Below are 26,415 nucleotides of genomic sequence, written 5' to 3'. Positions count from 1 at the left end.
TACTGCCCAGTTATGCTCCCCAGATGCAACCATTGAGCTCATTTTCCTGCATACTTCTCAGAGGTGGCCTGTGCAATGCATTTATTTCTAATGTGTGTTATTTTATTTATTTTAGATGACTCCAGAATTGATGATAAAAGCATGTACTTTTTATACTGGACATTTAGTAAAGACCCACTTTTGGTAAGAATGTGATTTTTATATACTATCTTATTCTCTTTTTGTTTTTATTCTTGATAGTTTCCATATAAAGAAAAGCTCACTTTTGGCCAGTTGTGCTGATCTTATCTATTTAATCATGTCTCCACAATTTTTATTTCTTTCTTTTATATTTAATTGGCTTTCATTTACTTAAAATATGTTCTTTATCTCTTCAAGGTATCACTTTGTCTTTTTTAAAAATAAAACTTCAAAATTGAAAATATAGGTTCATAATTCTTTTATCTGAAACCTTTGAAGTGGGTATGTTTTGGAATTTATATTTCTTTTTAAAAAAATTTTATGAAGGTAATCTTTGTAAATCCTATGTATGTTATATAACATCTTTAGCGGTGTCTGGGCTGGCACATTGGAACCAAATATATTTGAATGTTAGTATTTCTACAGTAAGACACATATTCTTATGAAGTGAAATGAAGAAAGACAGCCATGTGTCAGATGCAGAGAGATTTTGATGCAAAATTAGTCTAGGTCAGGTCTGTTTTCCCTCTATAAATTTTTTTTAGATTTAAAAGGGAAGTGCAAGCTCAAAGGAAATGCAAGGACTAGCTAGAAATAAAGCAATAAAAATAATTTAACAATTTCTTTCTATGCTGTGGTTTTTGAGGAGGTAAAGGAAATATTACTTTTTCTCTTTCTCAGTTTGTTTAATAATGTATTACTATAACATTAAAATATTATTTTCTCTATTTTCTGCCTATAGCAGTTGGAAAGACCTAGCAATACCTCAGGCAAATGAAGATGACATTCTGGCTAAAAAAATGGAAAGAGCAACAAAATATAACAATTTCAGACTTCAAAAATACATACTTCATCACTGGCACTCTTATGTGAAAGATCAAAAAGGACAACTTAAAGGTAAATCTTTACATAGTAGCAATTATTTTCTGTATTCTTGGATTCAAGAATAAAAGAAAAACTTAACGGTTAAGCATATTTTATACTAGAAAATTTATTATTTTTATTTCTAGAAAATTGTCATGAAATATAAAGCCATGGATTAAAATATTTAATAAGATTTGTCTCAGAGGTTTTTTTGTAATAGAAAACAGGTATATTTAAATTAAAATTCTATATGTATTTTTGTGATGTACACGCAAATATAAATATAAATAGGGATCTACTATGAGCTTTTTAAATATAATAGTTGGCATATTATAGATAGATACCAAAATTGACTATTTTTTGTAGAGCACTCTAAATTCTTTATAGATATTTCATTCAATGGAAAACATGAGGAAACTTAAAGAATAATAATTTTCTTTTACTTAAACCCTTTATACTTGTAAGGAGTAGACAGTGCATGTATATGATCTTAAGAGAAGGAATAGAGAACTCCAGGCTCTTACTTAGATTTTATCCAGTTCACCAGATATTGATTTTTTTATGGCTGCAGCAAATCAAACAATCATTTCCTCTTGATCAGCTGCTGACAGAGTAGATACTCTGAAGGTTTTAACATAAGGGAAATGGGCTCTATTTCTGAGAGGAAACAATTGCTGCAACAAAGAAGCCACTGCCCTCTGTCAGTGGTGTCCTCAGGCCTGCCTCAGTCGTCCTTCTTCCTGGCCCCTGTATTTGAGCTTTGGGCAATCTATTTAATCAGAGGACATTTACCTAAATCAGAACACTACTTCATAATTGTATTTCTATGAATCAACTTTGAAGTCCTGGTTTTACAAAGAACAGAATTGTTTAGAAAAGAAATTACCTGTCCAGAATGTATCTAGCCATGTACTCTGACAAATAGAAACATTTTATTGAAGAAGATACAAGATACGAGAAACATTGTACATAGTACAATGACTCCTCAGTCCCCTTTAATGTAGGCACCTTGGGACCTCACACAGGTCTCCCAATTACCATCAGCTCTCCTGTTGTATTTTCCTGAATCTCATCAACAGTCTGAAAGCTCTTCCCTTTCTAAGGCGATTTCAGTTTTGGGAAAAGCCAGAAGTTGCAGGGCACCAAATCTGGGCTGTAGTGGGACTGAGTTGCCTGGGTATTTTATATTTCACCAAAAACCTGTGCATGAGACATGATGCATGAGCAGGCACATTGTCATGATGAAGCTGCCAATCACCAGTTGCCCATAGCTGCTGCCTTCTGAATCATCTGAATAGTTCCCACAGAAGAATGTTCAAGCTTAACGCAAAATTTGATGCAGATTTGTTGTTCTACTTGCTGAGTCATTTTGAATGCGACAGCCACACAGGACACATGCTCACTCAATGGCATCTACTGCCCTCACTGATTAGTACAGTGAAGTCGTTATTGTTTACACATGCACATTCCAGTCATTCTCTTTGGCTGTCAGATCATATTAATGTCACGCAAGCTGTTCTTGTATTAACAATGACTGGACATTTTCTGGACAGACCTCAGTACATACACATCTTGACATTTTATTGTATCTATATCTTAATCTAAGAGAAAAGGTGATGTTTAAAGGTTGATAGTCTCAGGAGTACTATCTACTGTTTTGAAAAGTAATTAATTTTAATGTCATTAAAATGTAACAAAAACTATTAGACATAATATTGGTTTATATTATTAACATGATAGAATATTAAACACTTTTTCTGAAATAGCTTTAACTATATATAGTAATCTAATAAATGTTTTTCAGATATGCTATTGCGGATACAACAGATATTTCACTATAACAAGCTAATAATTACCCTAACTAAATGGAGGGTTAAGGCAAGACAGAAGTATCAAAAGAGAGAAGAAGATCTGGTACATTATATTAGAAACTTAATTTTTTTAGAAACTAAATTTTGCTGTTATATTGATGATGTTGCCTCAGATAATAATACTATGTGTGGAAAGTATTAATATTCTGACTATTACATGCTTTAGATGGGGTCCTTGTCTGCTAACTTAATAAATTAAGTTTCACTTCAGCTACCCACAAGATTTCCTAATAAATTCTGTTGTTTCTTTTCAACTATGAACATCAATGAAAAATCTTTTAACATTTTGTCTAAATTTATTGATAAAAATACTAAGAATTTGTTAAGCAAGTATTTAGATGAATATAGATATTTAAAATGGAAGAGAGACTATGTGATATGATTATTATAGAGGAATAAATGATAAAGAATGAATAAATTTATTTTTTTCTAGAGAGATTAAATTGCTATTTATTCCTTTTAAACATTCAATTTAATAAATTATAGCCTTAATGTTAAATTATTTTTAAAATTACTAAATTGCTAAGCTTAAGGAATCATTCTTAACTGGGACACCCACTAGCAATTAAAGCAATTAAAAGGAGAACCCAAGCAAACTCCTCCAAACTTAAAAATATCTCTAGCTTGCTTAAGTAGTTAATATATTATTTAATGTTTTAGACTATTCATAGTAACTCAAGGATTAGATATAAAAACATGCTAGAAATTTTTATAGTTACATTATTAATACTCTTTGAAATGCATAGTTAGAATAGGAAGAAGGAGAAAAATAGGAAGAAATTACGCCTTCTGTTTTGTGGTTGCCCCTGTGAAAGGAAGGCAGGATGAATGCCTCCCATCCAAAACTGGTTCAGGTGTTGAGACTGATGATACTACACACCTTTGAAAAGAGAATATGAAAAGATTTATTGCTCACATAGTGCTTGAAACAGTGCTAGAGTCTGTGGTGGATATGAGATGTCTAAAGCACAGTTCTTGCTCCTTAGAAGTTTATTATCTACTGGTATTGAACTGGTTGCAGGATATTCTCTAGCATTCAGCTTTTGTGGACTACATTTTCAATGTTTCAAACTAAGTAGTTATACTTTGGGTACCACTGTTTTAAGTCTTCCCATTCAGTGTTTTCTACCACTTGGTGTATCCTAGAGTTTTGACTCCAGACCTACTCTGACCATTGATTGTCTAATGGAGAAATAGGTAACAAACAGTACATGACCAATCTGTCCCTTGCATACCTCCATTAAAGTGAACACCCCTGAGAGCAGACAGTATTGTTCTCTTACACTGAGCATAATGTTTTGCACACAGTAGATATATATTAATATATAATAATAAATATTACATATAAAATCATAGCATTATCCTTAATGTGCATGGTAGTTTCGTTGTCGGCAGCCGTCCGTCTCGAGAGACGATGGTGTAGCTTCTTAAGAGTCTATCTGCACCGCCGAGAATGGCTGTGCAGTCCGACTCGGGAGTGACATGGTATCTGTCTCCTCCCGTGTTGAATCGACATCTTGTGATGACGCTGAAGCTACAGAGCCTGGGCAGGGTAATATGGAGGGTCTGCTGTTGCCCATGCAGCAGACCCCCCCTCTCTTCGCAGCTGAAGGGTCCAAGGGAAAGACGGAGTCGATACAGCTTGGCTTCAGGTGCGCCGCAGGAGTTGCCGGTGTTGACTACAACGTCAAACCGCCTTAGGGACTCCGGCTCCGGATTTTCTGTCGGGGTTTACTCCCTTAGCCTTTCCCCTGAAGAGGTATGCCGCAAGGCAGCGGAGGTTTTTTGGAGTCAGAGTTTTCCTTCTCTGATGTACCCTGACTGGAAGATCGAACCAGCGACACTTAGCTCACAGGCCGACGCTCAATCCACTGAGCTAAACCAGCCAGGGCAAAACAGTATACACTGGAGAACATTGGAACAGAAGAATGGCCAGGGTGATCCCCCCATGGTGGCAAAAAAAAAAAAAAAAAAAAAAAAAAAAAATTCTTTCCACCCTGGTCAGGTGGCTCAGTTGGTGGGAGCATCATCCTATAGACCTAAAGGTCATGAGTTCGATTCCTAGTCAGGGAACATACCCAGGTTGCAGGTTCTATCTCTGTTCCAACTGCATATGAGAAGGCAGCCAATTGATGTTTTCTTCTCACTCTCTCTTTCTTTCTCTCTCTCCATTCCTCTCTCTTTAAAAGCAATGAAAAAAATGTCCTTGGGTAAGGAGAAAGGAAGGAAGGAGGGAAGGAAGGAAGGAAGGAAGGAAGGAAGGAAGGAAGGAAGGAAGGAAGGAAAGAAGGAAGGAAGAAAGGAAAGAGAGGGAGGGATGAAGGGAGAAAGAAAACTTTGCCACTCTAGAAAACTGCTTAGAATGTCTTTCTCTGTGCTCAAGAGGTGTTCTTTTGGGTTATTTAAGATGCTTATGACTGCAAGAGTCTCTGCAAAGTTCTCACGGTAGGCTAACCCCGGGCCAGGACTGATTAATCTGGTTTCTAACTACTGTAGCTAGAGCAGTTACAGGAATGGGGGAAACGCACCTTGACATCTGAGGCAGCCATCAGAGTTGGTCTTTCCCTACTTTATAAACTTGCCTATTTACGGCTCTGCCACCAAGTGACTGAGTCACATTTGCATCTCAGTTAATACAGTGTGTCAGAACCACTATCTCCAGATGGGAGAATTCGTCAGCGGCCATCTGGTTTACCCTCCCCCCTGCACCCCACCCCTGCCAGAGGCCAGCACTCTCCACTTGGTGATGTGGGGATCTCATTCTTCAAGGTGGTTTCTCCGTTCTGCTATACGCACTTCTCAGGATCTATGTATTCCACAGGGAAATTCGTCCTTATATTTGATTTCAATTTTTCCAGGGAAAATCCAGCTCATTTTGTTCTCTGTGAAGATTGAAAATCCTTTTCACAAAAGATTTAAATATATTCAAACAACATCACAAAATCAGGAAAGTTTGTAAAATGTCCACTTGCAATCCTGCCAGCCTACCTTAAATTTCATTTCTCTCTACCCACTTTCAGATTTTATCTGTTGGTACAAATATTTGCAACGAGCATAATCCCAGCATAGGCAGCATTTTGTAGGCTCCCCTTCTCATTAAAACACTTCTTCACACACTAGCTAATTTTCATCTCCACCTTTCAGGCAAATCCTTATGGCACCAATTATTCCTGGCATCCTCATCCACAATCCAGAAAAGATGGAATGAGTGCTTTCATCTGAGGGGGAGGTGTGTCTGTCCATTAAGACAATGAGGTTCATTGAGCTAGTTGACCTAGTCTTGCCAGATTTCCCATGAGCCCAACAACATTCACATAGAAGATGGATGGCTGAGGTTATGTCAAGGGTTACTTACCTTTGGGTAAGGGTCCCTGTCCCTTGCCTCCTAGTCGACCCACATACAGACCCATAATTCACCTGCATAGTTTCCAGGTGACAAACCTTAGCGGCTGCTCAATGCTGTCCTGGTAAAGGAACAAAGAACTGCAGGGCTGTGCATTATACCAGACTTGCTGCGTAGTCTTCGGCACTTGGCATCTGCAAATTGAACCCTCGCTTGACATTGCAGCTCTGCTAAGCCCTGGGTCTATTGATATGTCAAGTTCACTGAGGACTGGGCCCCACGTGGCCCTGGTGTCCCCCTTCTGAAACAGAATATGTACAGAACACCATTTCTACTTCAGATTCTTACAGTTAGTACACAGCCCAGGGCCAGGGCATAAGACTGTTCTCATTATAACTCACTGGCTGCTGCAGAACTGGACCTATTACCTTCCATTATGCTTTCAATTATTGGTGAAAGAAGAGTGAAATATGAGTCCCTCTCTGAGCATATCCTGGGGATTAATTTTTTAAACAGAAGCAGAAAAAATTTGAGTACTAGCCCTCAGAAACTGCAGAAGAGATGAAGACATACCTGTAGGAAAGAGATACCAGCCCAGAATAAAAGGTTGATCTTAGTTAATAAGCATAAAACTAAATAAGAGAGACTCCTCTGAACATAATCTTAAACCCTACCTCCACTCACAAACTGTCTTCCCTCTGGCACATGGGGAATGATTGTCTCTCTCCTTGGAACACTTCTTACTGGCAATCTAATTTCTTCGTGTCATTGCGTGCCCTTCTACAAGCATAAGGGAATGACACCTTTCTGGCAGAAAGCCCCAAGAGAGTTATCAGACATCCTGATAAAGAGGAATCAACCCTATTCTCAGTGTTCAACCACACATTTCAATGCTAATCTTCTGTAATTTTCTGATGTCCACAATGACCTTTCCCAATAGCCAGGCACAGAGCCAAGGTAACAAGTGAGCAACTCTGTCCCTCTTTGTGTACGCCCCGCTTCTCTCAGGATGGACAAGGAGGCTGGGTCCCCATGGTGCGCCGCAGTCAGCTCATAGCAGCTGATTGTTAAATTTCAACCTTGATGGCTAGGAATCAGCCGTGGTGAGGTTATTTACACCGTAGAAATTGGCAATTACTACAAATCGGGAAGCCACTGCTTCTTATTAACCCCCTGGGATTTTGTAGACATTCAGAAAGGGTTAGACGTTGAATATTTCATTTTATAATTCTCCCTAGAGAAAACTGGAAAAAATAGAAACAGAGAGTCTTAAAATGTTGGGATTAGAAGGGGTGCTGGAGGACATCTAGTGAGAATACTGTGGCCAGGACAGGTGACAAGAATGTCACACTGCCAGTTACAGACAAGGAGGACAAAACCCAGATCCCTTGTCTCCAGGTCAATGCTCTTTGCCACATCCTACACAAACTCTACAAAACCACTAACAACAAAAGACGGTCGGGCTACTGTGACAAAGCACCACGGGCTGGGGGGCTAACAAAGAATAGACATTTATTTCCTATTGTTCTGGAGGCTGGAAATTCACAACCAAGATGCCAGCATGATCGGGTTCTGGTGAGGACCCTCTCCCAGGTTGTAGACCTCTGACTTCCCAAGGGGAGGAGAGAGTTCTCTGGGGTCATTTTATAAGGGCACTAATCCCACTCATGAGGGCTCCATCATCATGACCTAATCACCTCCCAAAGGTCCCACCACCCAACACAATCACATTTGAGGGTTAGGATTTCAACATATGAATTTTGGAGGACACATATGTTCACATATGTGTGAACATATGGTAGTTTAGTTAATTGGTATTTAGAGAAAGTGTTTTCTTCTGGCTATATGATTTCTGGGCCTCACAATCATTCTTCAGGCACTTGGGTAGAGTGAGGATGGTCGGTGTGTGCTGGAAGGAGACTCACAGAACATTTCTATGTGCTTGTTTTCCAACACATGCTCTTCCTTAGGCTCTAATACACATATATATTAAAATAAAAATGTGTATGTGTATGTTTGTGTGTGAATGGGTGAAACACTTATTTACCCTCAAGGCTTTTTCCTTTATTATGTAATTTTCAAGACTGTTTGAAAAGTTAAAATTGGGACTTTCTGTAATGATACATTAGACAAATCCCCAAATTCTTTCTTTCCGACTCTCCTTTTGATTTCTGTGCTAACTACCTCCATTTCATGCCCCAACTACTGGTTTTGTTGTCACCAGAATCTTGACATTGTGGGCTTCAGTTTTCTTGTTTATAAAAGAGAAGGCTGGACCACATTTTCAAGGTGGTTGCCTGTGCCAACATTGTATGACAACTAATAGAAACAATCTGTAATGCTTTGGTGGTTCACAGAATATTAAACATGCTCTGGATAATGATAATTTATGTAGTGATGATAATAATAATGTTTAATACTTACTATCATTGTTTCAAGCATTGTGCTTTATATATATATCATCTCATTTAACCCTTATAACAATTCCATGGAATTTGTAAATTATTTTCATGGCAGTTGTTAAAACATGAAATTCAGTTGAAAAAATGGAGAAGCAAGATAAAATACCAAAGAGCTGTTGAAGATCAAGTCATTTCTCCTGAACAAAGTATGTCTGAAAATTCTTTTGTGGGTGAGATTCCTAAATGTGACATTTCACTATTACCAGAAAAAGCAGTATTGCAGGTTTGTATGAATTTGTCTTAACTACTTATTTTCACAATGTTTCTTTAAAGAGTGGTTTTATGGACCTTACGTAAATAATGGAAATCATATTTTGGGGAAGTGTATTTTTTAAATTAGCTGTGGGCTATCTCATTTTTTGGAGTCCAGTGATTTGCATGGCCATTAGATAAAAATAACAGTCAAAAATGGAGACTGTAGGAAAATAAGAGCTGTAGGAAATAAGATGAAAAGAATGTTTCTCCTTCCTCCTTCAAACACAGATTATCATTTAAGATGCAACATATTTTAGATACCCAGTGCTTACCTTTTAATCCCTAATTTCTAATTATTTAATCTTAAAGTTATGCCTCCACTCTGGAATGTCCATGGGGCTTGTCTTATTGCAACTTTCAGTTAGTTAAAAATTTATGCATATGATTTCTCTTCCTTTGATTGTGAATTCATAAAAAACAAGAATCATATATTTATATCTTCCAACTCATTGAATTGACCTCTGGAAAATAAGCCCTAATCCCAAATACTGGTTATATTCTGTCCTATTTTAATGGATAAGTAATTTCCACTGATTGGGACTGCCTGATAAATGGTAGAAGAGTTGTAAAATTGCAACTTATTCTGGTTGATGGCAGCTTTACATTATAAAATCCCATGTATTAAATCCACCCTTCTAAATGTACAGAATTGAGCTCAAGTTATTTGGGGGAACAAGGTCTAAAACTATATCTATCTGTATCTACCTAATCTTGCACTACATGTATATCTTGAAGTTAGGGTGAAGATATTTTTGCTCATTATTCAATCTTTATCAATTGCCTGCTCATATCTTATTCTTTTTAAAACTTGTATTTCTATAATTTTCTCACTAGTTTATAATAGCTCTTAACATATTGGTAATAAGAACCCTTTGTCTGGAATATATTTGAGATTCCCCCACCCCTACATCTGACATTTGCTTTCAATTTTGCCTGTGGAATCTTTTGATGAACAAACTTTTAAAGCTTTCTGTAATAAAGTCTGTCACTGTGGCCCTAATTATTTCTCTTTTTGTGTCACATTACTATGTCATTCTTATCTGTTTTTCTAAGCCATACCATACTCCTTCCTATAGTTATTTAGCTGTCTTTTTGTCTTTGAACTCCTCCACTTTTGACTGCTTATGTTTCTTTATTTTATCAGTGGCTGCTCTAGGGTTTACAATATGCATTTTCAACTTATTATAAATTTTCCCTTCAAATAGTTTTTGACCACTTCACATATAATGTAAGAACCTAACAAGGGTATGCTTTCCTTTTCCTTCTCCTGTGCTTCATGATACAATTACCATAAATTTTATTTCTATGTATTTATAAACTCTACAATGTAATTTATTATTTTTGCTTTAAACAGTCAATTGTATTTTATCTAGTATATATATTTGTTCCTTAATTTTTTTGCATGTACATTCCATTATATAGAGAAAACTATTACATACTATAGTAGTCAGGATGTGGTAGAACCAAATTGCAGTTTTCTAATTGAGAAGGTCTTCATGGTCAGGAGGAACAGTTTTGAAGTGAAGCAGCAGGCTCACTTTTTAGTGGATACCTCCTGTCTGCTGCTCAAATACCTCAATTGTAACTTCATCTTCCAGTTCCAACAGTGCAGGTGTGGCTATTTCATTGATTGGCTGCCCATCAAATTGGAATCTGATCTGCTTCACTGACAAACCCTGTTGTTCACAATAGGCTTTCATTAGGTGTGTGCCTCGTAATCTTAAACTGTGCCACAGAACCATCCCGCCCTGCCACGTTCTAATTAATATGATTGTTGTTCTCAGTCTTGTCTCCTTCTTTGGGCTTTTTATTAGCCATGGTGAGCAATGGAGTCTCATCAGCAGCTGCCTCGCAAAAGTAATACCAAGTTCAAAGTGAACGAGCATACAAGCAGAACCAGGAGTAGAAGAAGAAGGTTATTTTTATTTTTAACAACCTCAAACTTACAGAAAAGTTGCAAATAAAGTACAAAGAACTATTTTTCCTGAGCAACTTAAGTGTAAGTTGCTGAATGAGACCCTATTGCCCTGAATATGATCAGTGTATTTTCTGTAAAGAAGGACGTTCTCTTACAGTCAGCCATCAAAAGCCTCAGACCCAATTCAGATTTCTCCACTTGTTCTAGTAATGCTCCAATAATGCAAAAAGATTCGGTCTGGAATCACACATAACAACTGAGGTCAGACATCACCTGTGTTTTGCCTGCGGCCACCTTGCCTGAGCTATGAAGCAGTCTGAGATGGCTGCTACTTGTGCTGGGCTTGGAGATTCCCAAGCAAAGCCATGCTGTGAATCTAGGCTGACTGCTGCTAGTGCCATGCCTGGGACTCACTGAGGCTGGCTGTTGCTTGTTTAATAGGATTTAGGAAGTTGTAAAGCATGAGCCAAGACCAGCCATTCATATGAAAAAGCAGCTTGGGTGGGTCCATAAGTTGGGTTGAGAGTGTCTCTGGGGAACTCCAAAGCAGGTCAAATGGTGTTGGCCAGGTTGATGGAGTCTCAGATATAGCACCAGCTTTCTGCTTTGTGGGTGGACGGTTTAGAAAAAAACAATGGCCTCTGCTCACCTTGATGCCAGACATCAGTTTCTCCCTGTATGCCATTGGTGCCTTTCAAGCTGCCACCTGGGTACTGTAGCCCAGAGGGAGTGAATCTGAGTAGGTGAGCCCATGTGTGGGTTCTTAAAATGAACTGCTTGGGGCTCCAGCAGTTTCTTCCACCAACTCAATTGTACTGGTTTTTGCAGCCAAAAGTTGTGGGGACTTATCTTCCTGGCACCGGAACACTAGGCTTGGGGTCCTGGTGTGGGGTGGGATCCCTCACTCCTGAGATATCCCTCCCGAATTTTTATCTGCCACATGTAGGTCAGAGATCAGTTCCATGCTGTGCCCCTACTACCAGTCTGGATGGATGTGGTTTCTTTAATTCCATAGTTGTCAGACTTCCATTCAACTTGATTTCTGGTGGTTCTGAGTGATGGTTGTTCTATATTTTAGTTGCAATTTTGATGTGGTTGTGCAAAGAGGTGAGCCATATCTGCCTATGCTGCCATCTTGACTGGAAGTCTGCAAAGTTAATTTTTAAATCATAGTTTAAAAATGACATTTTACTTAGTGACTTCTTTGATCAGCTAATTATCAGGGACTTGAGAAGCAACTGTGTAAAAACATAAAAATGTAATGTGAGTTTTTTAAGTTTTTGAAAGTGTTAATTTTTAAAATAAATTGATATTTGTATATTTAGGTTGCCTAAAGTTTTGAAGGAATAATTAAAAACAGCAATGTGAAATGCGATACAAATTGGACTTTCTTGGAAAACAGATTTATACTGTAGGCCTTATTTTTAGTTTCAGTTACATCAGCTCATGAAAACAAATCAGGTTCTGTTTTATAATCATGTTTTTAGTATCACTTACTCATTAGGAAAGGCTGCTTAGTTAGCATATGGTAGGGCTCACACACTATCAGTCAAACTAAAAGCTAGTGGGAGGGTTGGCAAAGACCAGTTTCTGTGAAAATGCAATTTTTTTTTTTTTTGTATGTGTGTAGTTTGGCAAGTAATGCAGAGAAAAGCCTTGTGTTGATGAATTTGGAGGGTCTAAATAATATAGTTAAGTAATGCAGTTGTCTTAAAATATAAAATTGCTTGATTAGTTTTAAAAGTAGAAGTAATGTCTTAGGGCTGCCTTTCATTTTAAACTACAACTTTTTGTTTATTTGTAAAAGGTATATACCATATAGACTTGCAAAATGTTATAAAATCACCTTCAGATTTTGTAGTGTTGGTGATTCATCTTCTCACATGAAAAAATAAACCAGCAAAGCCCTGGATAGCTGTTAAAACTCAAACCATGTTGCAGGAGAAGAACCAGATGGTTTAGGCTTTTTGGATTAAATTACTTAAAATTGCTAAACAAAAGAGTATTTGCAATGGCTTTTTGAATCCATGTTTTGATAAACTCAGGGGTCAGTCTGACCTCAATTCAGCAAAGCAGAGGTTTCCAGGTTTCATAGGCATGTGGGAAGTTTCCAAAGTCACATTGTCCTATCAAGGAACTGTAAGTGTGTTGGCTTGATTTGTGGTGGGGTGAAAAAGCAAGTGAAGCAAAACATCTAAAAACTGGTTTAGGATCAGTTTATTTTTGGTAGAAGATTGCTGTGCCCATAGACCCTGCTTTCATCATGTCAGTAATCAGCAATGCTATCTAAATTAAGTAGTGTATAAATGATCTTACTATAAAGTTTTAATGACTTTTAATTTGTACAAGATGCACATTAATTGGAATCACCCTTGCAAAATGATCCATCCATTTGTACGATGAAAAACTACACCACAGAGAGAAGCAGCTACATGGATATTGAGAAAGTGTGCTCTGGAGTCTGGGTGGCAGGTTCTGTCACCAGCTGTGTGACCTTGGGCATGTTGCTTAATCTTATTATTTCTAAACTGTATTATTTGCTGGGATAATAATAATATTTCTTGCATTTTCTGTTGTAAGGAGTAAATGAATTAATACATATGAAGTGTTTAGAACATTGCCCAGCATATTGTCATTTCTCAGTAGAAGCCACTATTATTAATATGTTGAATTTAGATGACTCAATGATGAAGCCACTGGGTGGCAAGTCATGAAGACTGGCTTCTAAACTTAGCCCTGCTGGCACGCTGATTTCCCACATAGCATCTTACTTCTCGCAACCTCAGTTTAAAGACTGAAAATCTCTAGCAAAGAGAATGTATTTGGAGTTTCTTCTGTAAAATGAGAGGAGGATGGGTTAGATGGCCTCTAGGATCAATTATAGCTTTAAACATCTCTAAATCTTGGAAGGAAACAAACACCCCAGAAGAGGAAAATGCCAGGAGTGAATGCAGAAAATCCTAGAGGGTTTTGCTCATGTTCTTGTCCTGTTTGTAACTCTTTTCAATCTCACTGTTAACTTGACTAGGTTTTTTTCTTTCTTTACATCCCAGTTTAAATGTCACCCATCAATGTGACCTCTCTTAACTACCCAATATGAATTTAATGCCTACTATGTTGCCTGGTTCTTTTCCTTCATAGCATTTCTCATTGTAAATGGCTATTATTTAAACAACATCTTGTTTTTTTTGTCTTCCCCCATATATTATATGTTTTTGGGGTTCAGGGATTATATTTGTTTTGATTACTTCTTGATCCTCAGCATCTAAGAAATTGGCACAAGCAGGCACTCAATCAAGATTTTGTTTCATTTATTTAACTATTATATCAGATGCCTATAATGCACAAGGCTCTGTTTTAGGTATTGGGGAAATAGCAGCGGATTAGACAAATAGTCTTGCTCTCCTGGGGCTTATATTTTAGTGTGAAGAATCAGATAGTAAACAAATACAAAAGAACATGCTGTGTAGAACTAAATACTATGAAGAAAATCAATCAGGTTAAAGGATGAACAACTTTACCAAAAGGAAAGTGAAGAAAAAGAAAAAGAAAAAGAAAAAATAAGCAAGGGGTTCCTTGCTCAACAAAGAAATCTTTTGTACTAATTAAATATGCTTCTTATTTTTCTTTTAATTCTCAGATGTTAAGATACTTAACAAAAATAGTATGAAAATTAAAAACAAACAAGTGCATCTAGATAAGACTAAATGGCATCTGTACAACAAATAAATAATTGAAAAGACAACATACCTAATGGGAGAAAATATTTTCAAAGCATATATCTGATAAGGGGTTCATATTAAAAATATACAAAGAACTCTTATAGTTCAAAAGTAGAAGTCCAAAACAATCCAATTTAAAAATTGGCAGAGGATTTGAATAGAAATTTCTCCAAATAAGATACATGGATAGCCAAGAGACACATGAAAAGATGTTCAATATCAGGGAAATGCAATCAAAACCCCAATGAGATATCACCTCACACTTGTCAGAATGGCTGTTATAAAAAAGACAAAAAATAAGTTTTGGTGAGGAAGAGGAAAAGGGAAACCCTATGCATTACTGATGAAAATGTAAATTGGTGAGACTTCCGGCCAAGATGGAGGCTTAGACGGACACGCTAGGTCTCCCTCTACAACTAGAGAGGAATACAACTACTTCAAAACAAAGGATAACTAGAAATTCCAGAAAATAAAACTACACGGAAGCCCAACATATGAAGTTATAAACCAGCGGTGCCATTTGGGCAGGTAAGAGTTAAAGAGGGCAGCGCTGTTTGCGGTCGCACCTGGGGCGGCGAAAAATCCGGGCGGCAGTCAAGCCCCTGGCAGTGCGCGACCCCAGTGCTGGGGAAAGCAGCCACCGCATCGCCTTGAACAGTGAGGCCCAGGGGGGCGGGAGGACGGATCCCGGTCTCCTAGCTGAATAACTGTGTGAATCCATCTTGGACCCCCGCCCCCAAAGAAAGCACCACAGGGCTGCGAAATAGGACAGGCGCCGGTCGCTGAATTGTGACGCGTACACAGGCACTGCCCCCTACAGCCGGCCCAAGAAAACAAAACGCATCTGTCAAAATGAGGCAGACAACTATAGAAATCCCGGTGACACAGCTCACCAGGCAGCAGATAGAGAACCTGACAGACGAACAGATAAGAAACCTGTCAGAAGCTCAGTTCTGGGCCATTGTTATCAGGTGGCTTACAGAATTCACAAAAGAGCAGGAAAAAGATAAGAAAGAAGCGAAAAACATTCATAACGAAAGGAACAAAACCACATACGAGACAGATGGTGAGGAAAAAAAATCCAGAGTTCATTTCAACAAACTGGAATATGGAGAAGGAACAAGCAGTCAACCAATGCAGAGAGAGGAAATGGGAAGCAACAATGAGAGGATCAGAAACCTCTGGGACAGCTATAAAAGGCCCAACATAAGAATCATTGGTTTGCCAGAGAGTGAGGAAGATGAACTAGAACTTGAAAAATTGAGTGAAAATATAATAAAGGAGAACTTCCCAGACTTGGGGAAGGGAATAGACTTGCAGGTCCAGGAAGCAAGGAGAGTTCCCAAGAGACTGGACCCAGGGAGAACCACTCCAAGACACATTATAATCAAAATGTCAAAAGTTAAAGATAAAGAGAGAATCTTAAAAGCAGCAAGAGAGAAGAAAAGAATTATGTACAAAGGGGTCCCAATTAGACTATCAGCTGACTTCTCAAGGGAGACCCTACAGGCAAGAAGAGACTGGCAAGAAATATTCAAAGTAATGAAAATCCAAAACCTACAACCACGAATACTCTATCCAGCGAAATTGTCATTCAGAATAGAAGGACAGAGAAAGTGTTTCCAGGACAAAATAAAACTGAAAGAGTTCATTAGATCCAAACCACTGTTATATGAGATGTTAAAGGGACTGGTTTAAAAAACAGAAGCTAGGGAGATGAAACAAAGGCAAACTAAACAGGCAACGAGAGTGGAAGAGGAACTGTGGGTACGGGAAGCATATTGGGGGGAGGTCAACAGGGAGGGGGAGTGGGGAGAGGGAGGGAGATGATATAGGAATTGGGGATCATGGTAGGAGGGAATGGAATAGATGGAGAGAGGTTGGGAGGAACTGTATGCACAACTAATGGACATAATCTAAAAGGGGGGGACAACTGGAGGGAGGGGGGCCACCGGGTGGAGGGGAGCAGAGGGAAGGGAAATTGGCACAAATGTAATATTTTAATCAATAAAAGACATTAAATCTGAAAAAAAAAGAAAAAAAAGAAAATGTAAATTGGTGTAGCCACCATGGAAAACAGTGTGGAGTCTCCTCAAAAAGTTAAAAATAGAACTACCATGTGATCCAGCAATTCCACTTCTGGATAGTCATCTGAATGCTGAAATGAAAACAATAACTAGAAATGATATATGCACCCCAATGTCCACTGGAGCATTATTTACAATAGCCAAGATTTGGAAGCAACCTAAATGTCCACTTATGGATGAATGGATAAAGAAGATGTGGTACACACACACAATGAAATATTCTTCAGCCACAAAAAGAAGGAAATCTTGCCATTGGCAACAACATAACAGATCTTGAGAGCATCATGCTAACTAAAATAAGTCAGAGAAAGACAAATGCTGTATGATCTCACTTATACATGGAATCTAAACAAAAATAAAAAAGCTGAAGTCAGAGAACAGGTTGATGGTTGCCAGAGGCTCGGGGGTAGGGGGACGATGACAGGTAGAGGGGTGGGCAAAATTGGTGAAGGGGATTGAAAGGTACAAACTTCTAGTTATAAAATAAATAAGCCATGGGGATGTAACATACAGCATGGTGATGATAGTTAATAATACTGTATTGTAATTTGGAAAGCTGCTAAGAGAGTAGACCTTAAAAGGTTTCACATCAAAAGAAAAAATAATACTTGTAACTATGTATGGTAATGGATGTTAACTAGACTTATTGTGGCGATCATTTTGCAATATACGCAAAAATTGAATCACTATGTTGTACACTTGAAACTAACATAATGTTAAATGTCAATTATGCCTCAAGTAAAAAGAAAGAGTGGCTGGGGTGTGCTAGACAGTGCTGTTAGAAAAGACTTCTCTCTGTGGAATATTTGTTGAAAGAACTGAAAGAAAAATAAAGCCAGAAAAATGGGAGAAACATTTCAGGGGTGGTTGTGTAGTCAGTTTGGCTGGAATGGAGAATTTATGTTAGGAGTAGCAAGGTATAAAATTGGAATGATGGGATGGGGCTGTCTTGTTGAGGCCTTGAGTGTGCACTCAGGAGTTGGGCTGTGCTCTTTACCGGTCTTTCCTCTCCTACCCTTGCCTTGGTTGGGTTGAAGGGGTTAGGTAAAGTCTGGAGGCAGAAGGGGTCTTCTCTAAGAATGAGCACTAAGATAGCATCAGTGATAGTGAAAACAAAAAGGTCCATGTGAGAACCAAAGCTGAATTCTGGAACCAGCAGCCTGTGGATTAAAAGGGTAAGTGAAATGGCCAATAGGATAGCATTAAGCCTGGGTGACTAGGTGGGTGGGAAGCTCAGAAGTAATGAAGTTAGAAGCACAGCCAGGTTCTTCATTGATCTTACATGCATGACTCACCACTCACCACGTATTCCTGACTCATGCTTCCTGTCTTGCCAAGTGTTTTTCTTTCCATACCATACAATGTTCCATTAAAATGGTTCATTGAGCCTAATTCATTTTAGCAGTTTACCATCTGTTCTAGATAGCTTGTGATCTACATCAAAGGAATTTACTAATTAACTCAAGAGTCTGTCAACATAAAAGTTCAGAAGACAACTCTCCTTTTGTTGCAAGATAAAATTAATTAGCAGAGAGCTATTCCTCCTGCTCCTACCTTCCCTGTACCTTCCCTGACCCTATCATCTTTAATTTCTTTCTGTTGATTTATTCCCTCGTGTCTATAAATGTGTTCACCTTACTCCATGGCTTTAAGACATTTCTCAACCCTCCTTATCTCTTGAATTAATATTCTATTTTTTCCCCTATGAGTGTTGTCAGACTTCTTGACCCTATCTCCTACCTGCCCACTGAGACCCTCAGAAACTGCTTTTAAACAGTCTCTTCCTATGTGTTCCAAAGGCACAAGCCAATTCATCATTTCCAAAATAGAATTTATAATTTCCTTTCTCTAACTATCTCCTCTATCCTGTTTCTAAATGAATGGAGTCATCTTAAACTTGACTGACCTAGCTAGGATTTGGAAATAATCTTTGACATTTTTCCTTTATCCCCCACTGCATATTCTTTTCTCTTTTGACTTATAATCTTATTTTCTCTTCTACATTGTCTCTGGCACTCATTATCTATCAGTGACATTATTATCAAAGCTACTTCATTGGGTCTTTCAGTATCTACTCTTAGTCTTGACTTCCCAACTCATTTTTCATTTGCCTGCTCAGAGCTATCTTTCTAAAGTCACATTTATTCGTGTCACTTTACTGCTTAAAATCTCTCCTTTACACCCATTGGCTTAACATGCTCCAGAGGATCCTTCATGTTATAGTTCCTGACTACCTCTCACCTTCATTTTCTACCATTACCCAACAGGATTCCTTTGCTCTAGTCATGCAGAATTACTCTTTATTACCCAAATGCACGGCACTCTCTCCAGCCATTATGCCCTCTCCATGTAGGGCCCCCTTTCCTCCTTTGACTGGTTCACTCCTGCTTAGGAACAGCTCAGATGTTATCTTTTCCAGAAAGGGTAGGCTACCTTTGATCTTCTCTCCTCTCCCTTGGTTTTGGTTAATTACCATATGTTAGTCACCCCTGAAGCACTTGTTGTTGCTTATAATTGTCTATTCTGTTTTTCTCCTGGACAGGGACAATGTCTTACATGCTTTGAATTCATAACCCCTAGATGCTCACTAAATGTTGGATGAATGGCAAATTATGTTTTTCTTTCAGCTCTTCCACTACAATCTTGATCTCAGTAAGGTCCCAGGAATTTCTTAATCAACAAATCTAATCATCTATGCTCACCTCTCATCTTCCTTGTTCTTTCTGTAACATTTGACCGTGCTTCTTTCTTGAAATGTTTTACGTGTGTGGGGGGGTGGGGGGGCGGGGATTTCTATGGCATGACATTTCCTGGTTGCTTCCTTAGGGAATTATTTGTCTGTATTCATGAGAGGTTTCTCACTTTCCTCTCACTTCCAAGCTCTCTGACAGCACCTCTGGATGTTGACCTTGGCATTCTCCTTTTTCTCTACACTCTCATTAGATCTTGGCAATCACAGTCAGGCTTTCAACCATCCTTATATGATTCTGGTGGTAATTTTCAGGTACTTACACTAAAAATTTATCCACTGTTTTTGTAAAATTCAAATTGAATTGGACATCCTGTATTGTATGTAACAACCTGAATCCAGGTAAACCTGGAAAATGGTGTGGAGTTAGTTCCCTCCATCTTCAACAGGGCTCTTAGGAGAATTAAAATTAAATGCCTACCACAGAGGAAGTACACAATAAACATAAATCTCCTTTCTACTGCCACACAACCTTTTTTCCCTTCTTATTGAAAGTATAGTATTAAAATTTTTGAGTGTGGGGGAATCCAAGATAGTGGCAGAGTAGGTGGAAGTTACACTCACGTTCTCTCAGGTCCAAAGTGGAATTACAACTAAGCTATAGTACGATCAACCTGAATAACCAACTGAAGACTGGCTGAACAGAAGTCTTATAACCAAGAATTTAGAGAAGAAGCTACATTGAGACTGGTAGGAAGGGTGGAGTCATGAAAAGGGCTGGCCCCAATGTCTGGTGGTTGAGAATCTGGAGAGATATCTCAGCTATACAGTTCTTCCCTGAGTAGTGTGGGTTCTCAACCCCATGCTGGGCTCCCCAGCTCAGAGAACCAGAGCCAGAAGAGGAGCCCACATGACATCTGGCTATAAAAATCAGTGGGGATTCTATCTGCCAAGGAGGGATGGGAGTCTGCTAGAAACCCAGGTGCCCTCTTAAAGGGCCAGTGCACAGAATAGTGTTTATGGCTACTCATCCTGGGCTCCAGCAAAGGAAGGAGCTGATTGGAAAGGACTGGAGTTGTGCAAGGGCAGATTGGGTTGTGTGGCTCTGGAGAGAGCTGAAGGGTAGTTGCCAGGGTCCCTGTGCTGAGTCCCTCTCCTGCAGGGCCCACAGATGCCATCTTTTCTAAGTTCAGCACTTCCCTCTACATTGCAGCATCCTGGAGGAATACACTAGCCCCATCCTCCAGACTATCACCACACCCTGCTGAGCTCACACAATGTGGAGGAGTCAGCTGCCTGGGTCTGTGATGTAGTTTCTTAGAGGACTGTTGAGGGCAAACTCAGGAGGATGTCAGAAACTGAGTTGTGTGGCCCTGGAACAGGGACCATTTTCCTCTCCCACCATGTGCTATTGCAGCAATGCTGTACCCCATGGGAGGTACCCCACCCACCCTACTGAGCCTGTGCTCCACTAAATTATCAGGTGGCTTTGGAAAGCCTGGGCTTATGGTAAAGAATCTCTTGGAAGACTCTTGAGCAGGTCTGGGCAGACTTAGGGAGAGACTGAGTTGTGTGGTTCTAGGGCGGCGGTCATTTTTTCTTGAGGCCCATCTTGTGCTACCATTCCTAGGCAGAGCCTTCCCTTCAAAATTCCAAATATTGGTCTGTTAGGGCCTAATGAATTATTCTGGCTTTAAGCTGATGACTCCATGAGACCACACCTCATCACAAAGTTCTGCAGACACCTGGTAGGTGGTGGCTGGCCTTGGTGTACCATGAGACATTTGCTGAGTTGCCTCAGACCCAGCAGTGGCACCAAGTTTGAATCTTTATCAATTTGGAGAACACCACTTGCCTCTATGTGGTGACTCAATGAGAACCTACCTCATGTAACTCATATACCACCAGAGGCTCTTTCAGGGACTGAGCTTAACAGGGACCTGACTTGGGCCTTTTGATGACTTGTCCCATGCTCAGTACTCATGGAAATCAGCCTTGTTGTGTAGCCTGGCCTCTTCCATGCATACCTAGGCCCAGCAGAGACAATTATAATCTGTGGATTGCTTTGTAGCTCCAAACAGGTAGCCCAGGTCCAGTCATTGGCCATGCCTGACATTTACTTGCACCAGAGTCCCTCTCAGGAGGCCCTAGAACAAATACCCCTGGTGGTGGGATTTAGAGCATGACCCAAGTAGCTCCATGAGCAGCATGCCCAAAGGGATATATCAACAGACACCAGACCCTGCTGGGTTGAATTCTGCTTTGTGGCATCAGCCCCCACATAGCAGCTCAAGCACTGTGGTCAGGGCCAGTTCTCACAGTGAACCACCAAAAGGGTCAACCAAATCTATGGACAGGCCAACAGCAATCAGTACTCAACTACAACAGGAAGAATCATGTAATACTCACAAGGGACATTATTCAGATGACCAGGGAGCCTACATCACTGAGTCCACACAATACCTACTACATAAGGCCACCATATCAAGACCAGAAATCATAGAAGATCTACTTAAACACAGAAACAAATACAAACAGATAGCCAAAGTGGAGAGACAAAAAACATGTCCCAAATGAAAAAGAAGGAGAAATCCCACCCCCCACCAAGAACTAAATGAAATGGAGGCAAGCAATCTGCCTGAGACAGAGTTAAAAAAAAAAAAAAGATTATAATGATGCTCAAGGAACTCGGGGAAGAATGGATGAACAAAGTGAGTATTTAAACAAAGAGAGAGTAAACAGAAAAAAAAAACATAGAAACCATAAAAAAGAACTAGTTAGAATATAATATTTGAAACAAAGAATACTCAGAAGGAAATGACAGCAGACTAGATGAAGCAGAGTATAGAATCAGTGATTTGGTACACAATGTAGCAGAAAACACCAAATCAGAGCAGCAAAAAGAAAAATGAATTTAAAAAAATGAGGATAGTTTAAGGGACCTCTGGGACAACATGAAGCATAACAACATCTGCATCATAAGGGTACCATGAAGAGAAGAGAGGGAATAAGAGATTGAGAAATGACTGAAAACTTGTGTAACCTGGGGAAAGAAAAAGACAAACAAGTCCAAGATATACAGAGAGTCCCAAACAAGATGAACCCCAAGAGACCCACATCACAACTCATCATAATTAAAATGGAAACGGTTATGGACAAAGAGAGGACCTTAAAAACAGCATAAGAAAAACAGTTACCTGCAAGGGAGCTCCCATGACTGTCAGATGATTTTACAACAGAAACATTTCAGATCAGAAGGGATGGGAACAAAATACTTAAAGCAATTAAAAACAAGGACCTACAGCAAAGACTACTGTATCCAGCAATGTTATCATTTAAAATTGAAGGAGAGTACTGACTGGTGTGGTTCAGTGGGTTGGGCATCATCCTGCAAAGCAAAAGGTTACTAGTTCAGTTTCTGTCAGGACACATGCCTGAGTTTAGGTTTGGTCCCATGTTGGGGACATTCAAGAGGCAACAAATTAATGTTTCTCTCTCATGTCAATGTTTCTCTCCCAATTTTCTCCCTCCCTTGCCCTATCTCTAAAAATAAATAAATAAAGTCTTTTTTAACAAACTGAAGAAGAAATAAAGAGCTTCCCAGACAGTAAAAGCTAAAGGAGTTCATTATCACCAAACCAGTATCACAAAAAATGTTAAAGAAATGTTTCTCATGCACATTGATGTTTCCCTCCCTCTCTTTCTCCTTTCCTCTCCCTCTAAAAGTAAATAAATAAAATCTTTAAAGTATAAAAAATAAAGGACCTAAGTGGAGTCCAACTTTATCATTATTTCACATCATTTTTTTTGAGTGAAGTGTTTATGAATGGTGCGAAATGACGCTGATATTCCCCAAAAACAATGTGGCAGTGTCCTACACATACAAGTGGCATCTGTGTGGAATCATCATTCATACTCAACTGTCTATATAAAGTTTTCTAATCTATGTGTAAATCGTTTGATCAAGGTACACAGCAATCAGTCCATACTAAATTATCTGCATTATTTTCCAATAAATCCTTGTATGCAATGGAAAAAAAAAAAAAAAGAAAAAAAAGAAAAAAGGAAAAAAACAAACAAACTAGAAACATAGTTATATGAAAAGATGCTCAAGATCACAAATCATCAGAGATACATAAATTAGAACCACAATGAGATATCACCTTAAACCTGTCAAAATGGCTATCATCAAAAAATCAACAAACAACTATTGGCAAGAATGTGGAAAGGAGAGAAGTGAACATCTTGTGCACTGATGGTGGGAATGCAGATGGGTGTTGCCACTATGGAAAACTGTGTGGAGTTTCCTAAAAATATAAAATTGTGACTCTTATGACCCAGCAATTCTACTTCTGGGTATATATGTGAAGAAAATCAAAACATTAATTTGAAAAAATATATGCACTCTGATTACTGGTCAAAATGGAGGCATAGGTAAACATGGCTTGCCTTCTTCTGCAACCACAGCAAAAATTACAACTAAACTGCAAAACGACTGTCACCTAGAATCATTAGAAAATCAAGCTGTTTGGAAGTCCGACAACCAAGGAATTAAAAAAGCCATATTAACCCAGATGGGTAGGAGGTGCAGAGATGCGGTGATGGTGAACAGGTGGTACCACACTTATGTGTGGGGGATAAAAATTGGGAGGGATAGCTCAGGAGCAAGGGATTCCAGCCCCACATCAGTCCACTCAGCCAGGGTTCCAGTGCCAGGAAGACAAGTCCCCACAACTTCTGGCTGTAAAAACCAGTGGGAGCTGGGGTGGCAGAAGAAACTGTGGGTCCTGAGGCATCTTCTCTTAAAGGGCCCACAACAGACTTAGGACTTATGCAAGCTCAGTCCTTCTGGGCTCCAGCACTGGGGCAGCAGCTGGAAGGGCACCAATGGCATATGGGGAGAAATTGAACTGTCTGGCATCAGGGAAAGTGCTGTGGGACAGCTTCCTCCCAAACAAAACTCCAGAGGCCAGGCAGTGGCCATTGTCTTTTTTCTGAGCCCTCCCCTATACACAGCCACAGAGCAGTGACACCATATCTGAGGCTCCATCAACCTGGTTCACATGGGTTGCCTGCCCTAGTGATTACCTAAGGCTCCACCCCATGGATGCTCTTTTCTACAATAGGCCATGCTACTAAGACAGGGAGTCAAACCAGCACTACCTAATACATAAAAACAAACACAGGCAAGTTACCAAAATAAGAAGACAAATAAACATGGTCCAAATAAAAGGGCAAATCAAAACAGGAAAAAAAACTAAACAAAATGGAGATAAGCAATTTCTCAGATGCAGAGTTAAAAATACTGGTCATTAGGATGCTCACGGAACTCATTGGTTATTTCAACAGCATAAAAATGACCCTGGAGGAAATGAAGGTTACACTAAGTAAAATAAGGAAAAAATTACAGAAAGTCAGTGGTGGAGTGGATGAAGCTGAGAATCAAACCAATGGTTTGGAACATAAGAAAGAAAAAAAACATTCAATCAGAATAGCAAGAAGAAAAAAGAATTTAAGAAAACCTGAGGATTGGCTAAGGAGTTTCTGGGAATATTTCAAATGTACCAACATTTAAATTGTAGGGGTGCCAGAGGAGAAGAGAAAGAGCAAAAAAATCAAAAACTTATTTGAAAAAATAACAAAAGAAAAATTCCTTAATTTGGTGAAAGAAATAAACATGTAAGTCCAGGAAGCACATAGAGTCCCAAAAAAGATGAACACAAAGAAGACCACACCAAGACACATCACAATTAGAATGCCAAAGATTACAATAGAGAGAATCTTAAAAGCAGCAAGAGGAAAGAAGTTAGTTACCTACCTACAGGGGAGTTCCCATAAGACTGTCAGTTGATTTCTCAAAAGAAAGTTTGAAAAGTAGATAGGAGTGGCAAAAAAGTATTCAAAGTGATGAAAAGCAAGGACCTACAACCTAAATTACTCGATCCAGCAAAGCTATCATTTAGAATAGAAGGGCAGATAAAACACTTTCCAGACAAAGTAAAGCTAAAGCTAAGGAAGTTCATCATGACCAGGACATTATTATATGAAATGTTAAAGGGACTTATTCAAGAAAAGAAAGAAGGTCAAAACTATGAACATTAAAATGGCAATAAATTCACAAATATCAACAATTTAATCTAAAAAAACAAAGTAAGCAAATAAGAAGAACAGAAAAAAAATCATAGATGTGTAGATTATTTGGAGGGTTATCAGTTGGGAGGTGGAAAGGGGAGAATGGGGGGAAAAGGTGCAGGGATTAAGAAGTACAAGGTACAGAATAGGTAGGGGGATGTTAAGAACAGTATTGAAAATGGAGTAGCCAAAGAATTTATATGCATGACCTATGGATATGAACTAAGTGGGAGGTGATTGCTGAAGGGAATGGGGGTATCAAGTGGAGGAGGGCAAAGGAGGAAAATTTGGGACAACTTTAATAGCACAATCAATAAAATATATTAAAAATAAAGATATTTTTAAAAACAAAAAAGAGAAAAAAAAACAAGAAAGAATATATGCACCCCAATGTTATTTGTATCATTATTTACTGTAGCCAAGCTATGTAAGCAACCCCAGTGCCCCCTCAATAGATGAATGGATTAAAAAAAAAGATGGATATCTATACAATGGAATGTTACCTGGTCATTAAAAGGAATGAAATCTCACCACTGGTGACAGCTTGGATAGAGGTAGAGGGTATTACGTTAAATGAAATAAATCAGTGAGAGAAGTACACATACCATGTGATTTCACTTATATGTGGAATCTGAAGAACAAGCTAAACAAAGAAACAGAACAGAAACAGACTCATAGATACAGAAAATAGATGGATGGTTGCCAGTGGGGAGGGGTGAAAATGGTGGAGGAATTAAGAAATACAAAGTGGTAGTGTACTTTAGTACAACTTTGGGAATACAGTCATTAATATTGTGATAACTATGCATGGTGCCTAGTGGGTACTGGAAATAGAAGGGGGAACATTTGTAAAGTATATGTGTGTAACCACTATGTTGTGGACTTGAAACTA

The 26,415-nt window shown here is 38.8% G+C and overlaps 1 protein-coding gene and 1 pseudogene across 1 annotated transcript in view; one reads left to right on the top strand and one right to left on the bottom strand.

The window, feature by feature from the left end:
- FBXL13 (F-box and leucine rich repeat protein 13) overlaps positions 1-26,415 on the top strand; it is a 311,775-nt gene that overhangs the window by 35,272 nt on the left and 250,088 nt on the right. The window contains 4 exon segments of the mRNA XM_090286732.1: positions 116-183; positions 923-1,077; positions 2,849-2,958; positions 8,776-8,943. Coding sequence (XP_090142858.1) covers positions 116-183; positions 923-1,077; positions 2,849-2,958; positions 8,776-8,943 — 501 coding nt within the window.
- LOC150001709 (small ubiquitin-related modifier 2 pseudogene) lies at positions 10,517-10,793 on the bottom strand (annotated as a pseudogene).

Source organism: Furipterus horrens, unplaced genomic scaffold (genome assembly GCF_987537825.1).
Source record: "Furipterus horrens unplaced genomic scaffold, mFurHor1.1.pri manual_scaffold_9, whole genome shotgun sequence".
Lineage (NCBI taxonomy): Eukaryota > Metazoa > Chordata > Mammalia > Chiroptera > Furipteridae > Furipterus > Furipterus horrens.
Note: the sequence above shows the minus strand (reverse complement) of the source record. Positions and strands in the feature narration are given on the sequence as shown.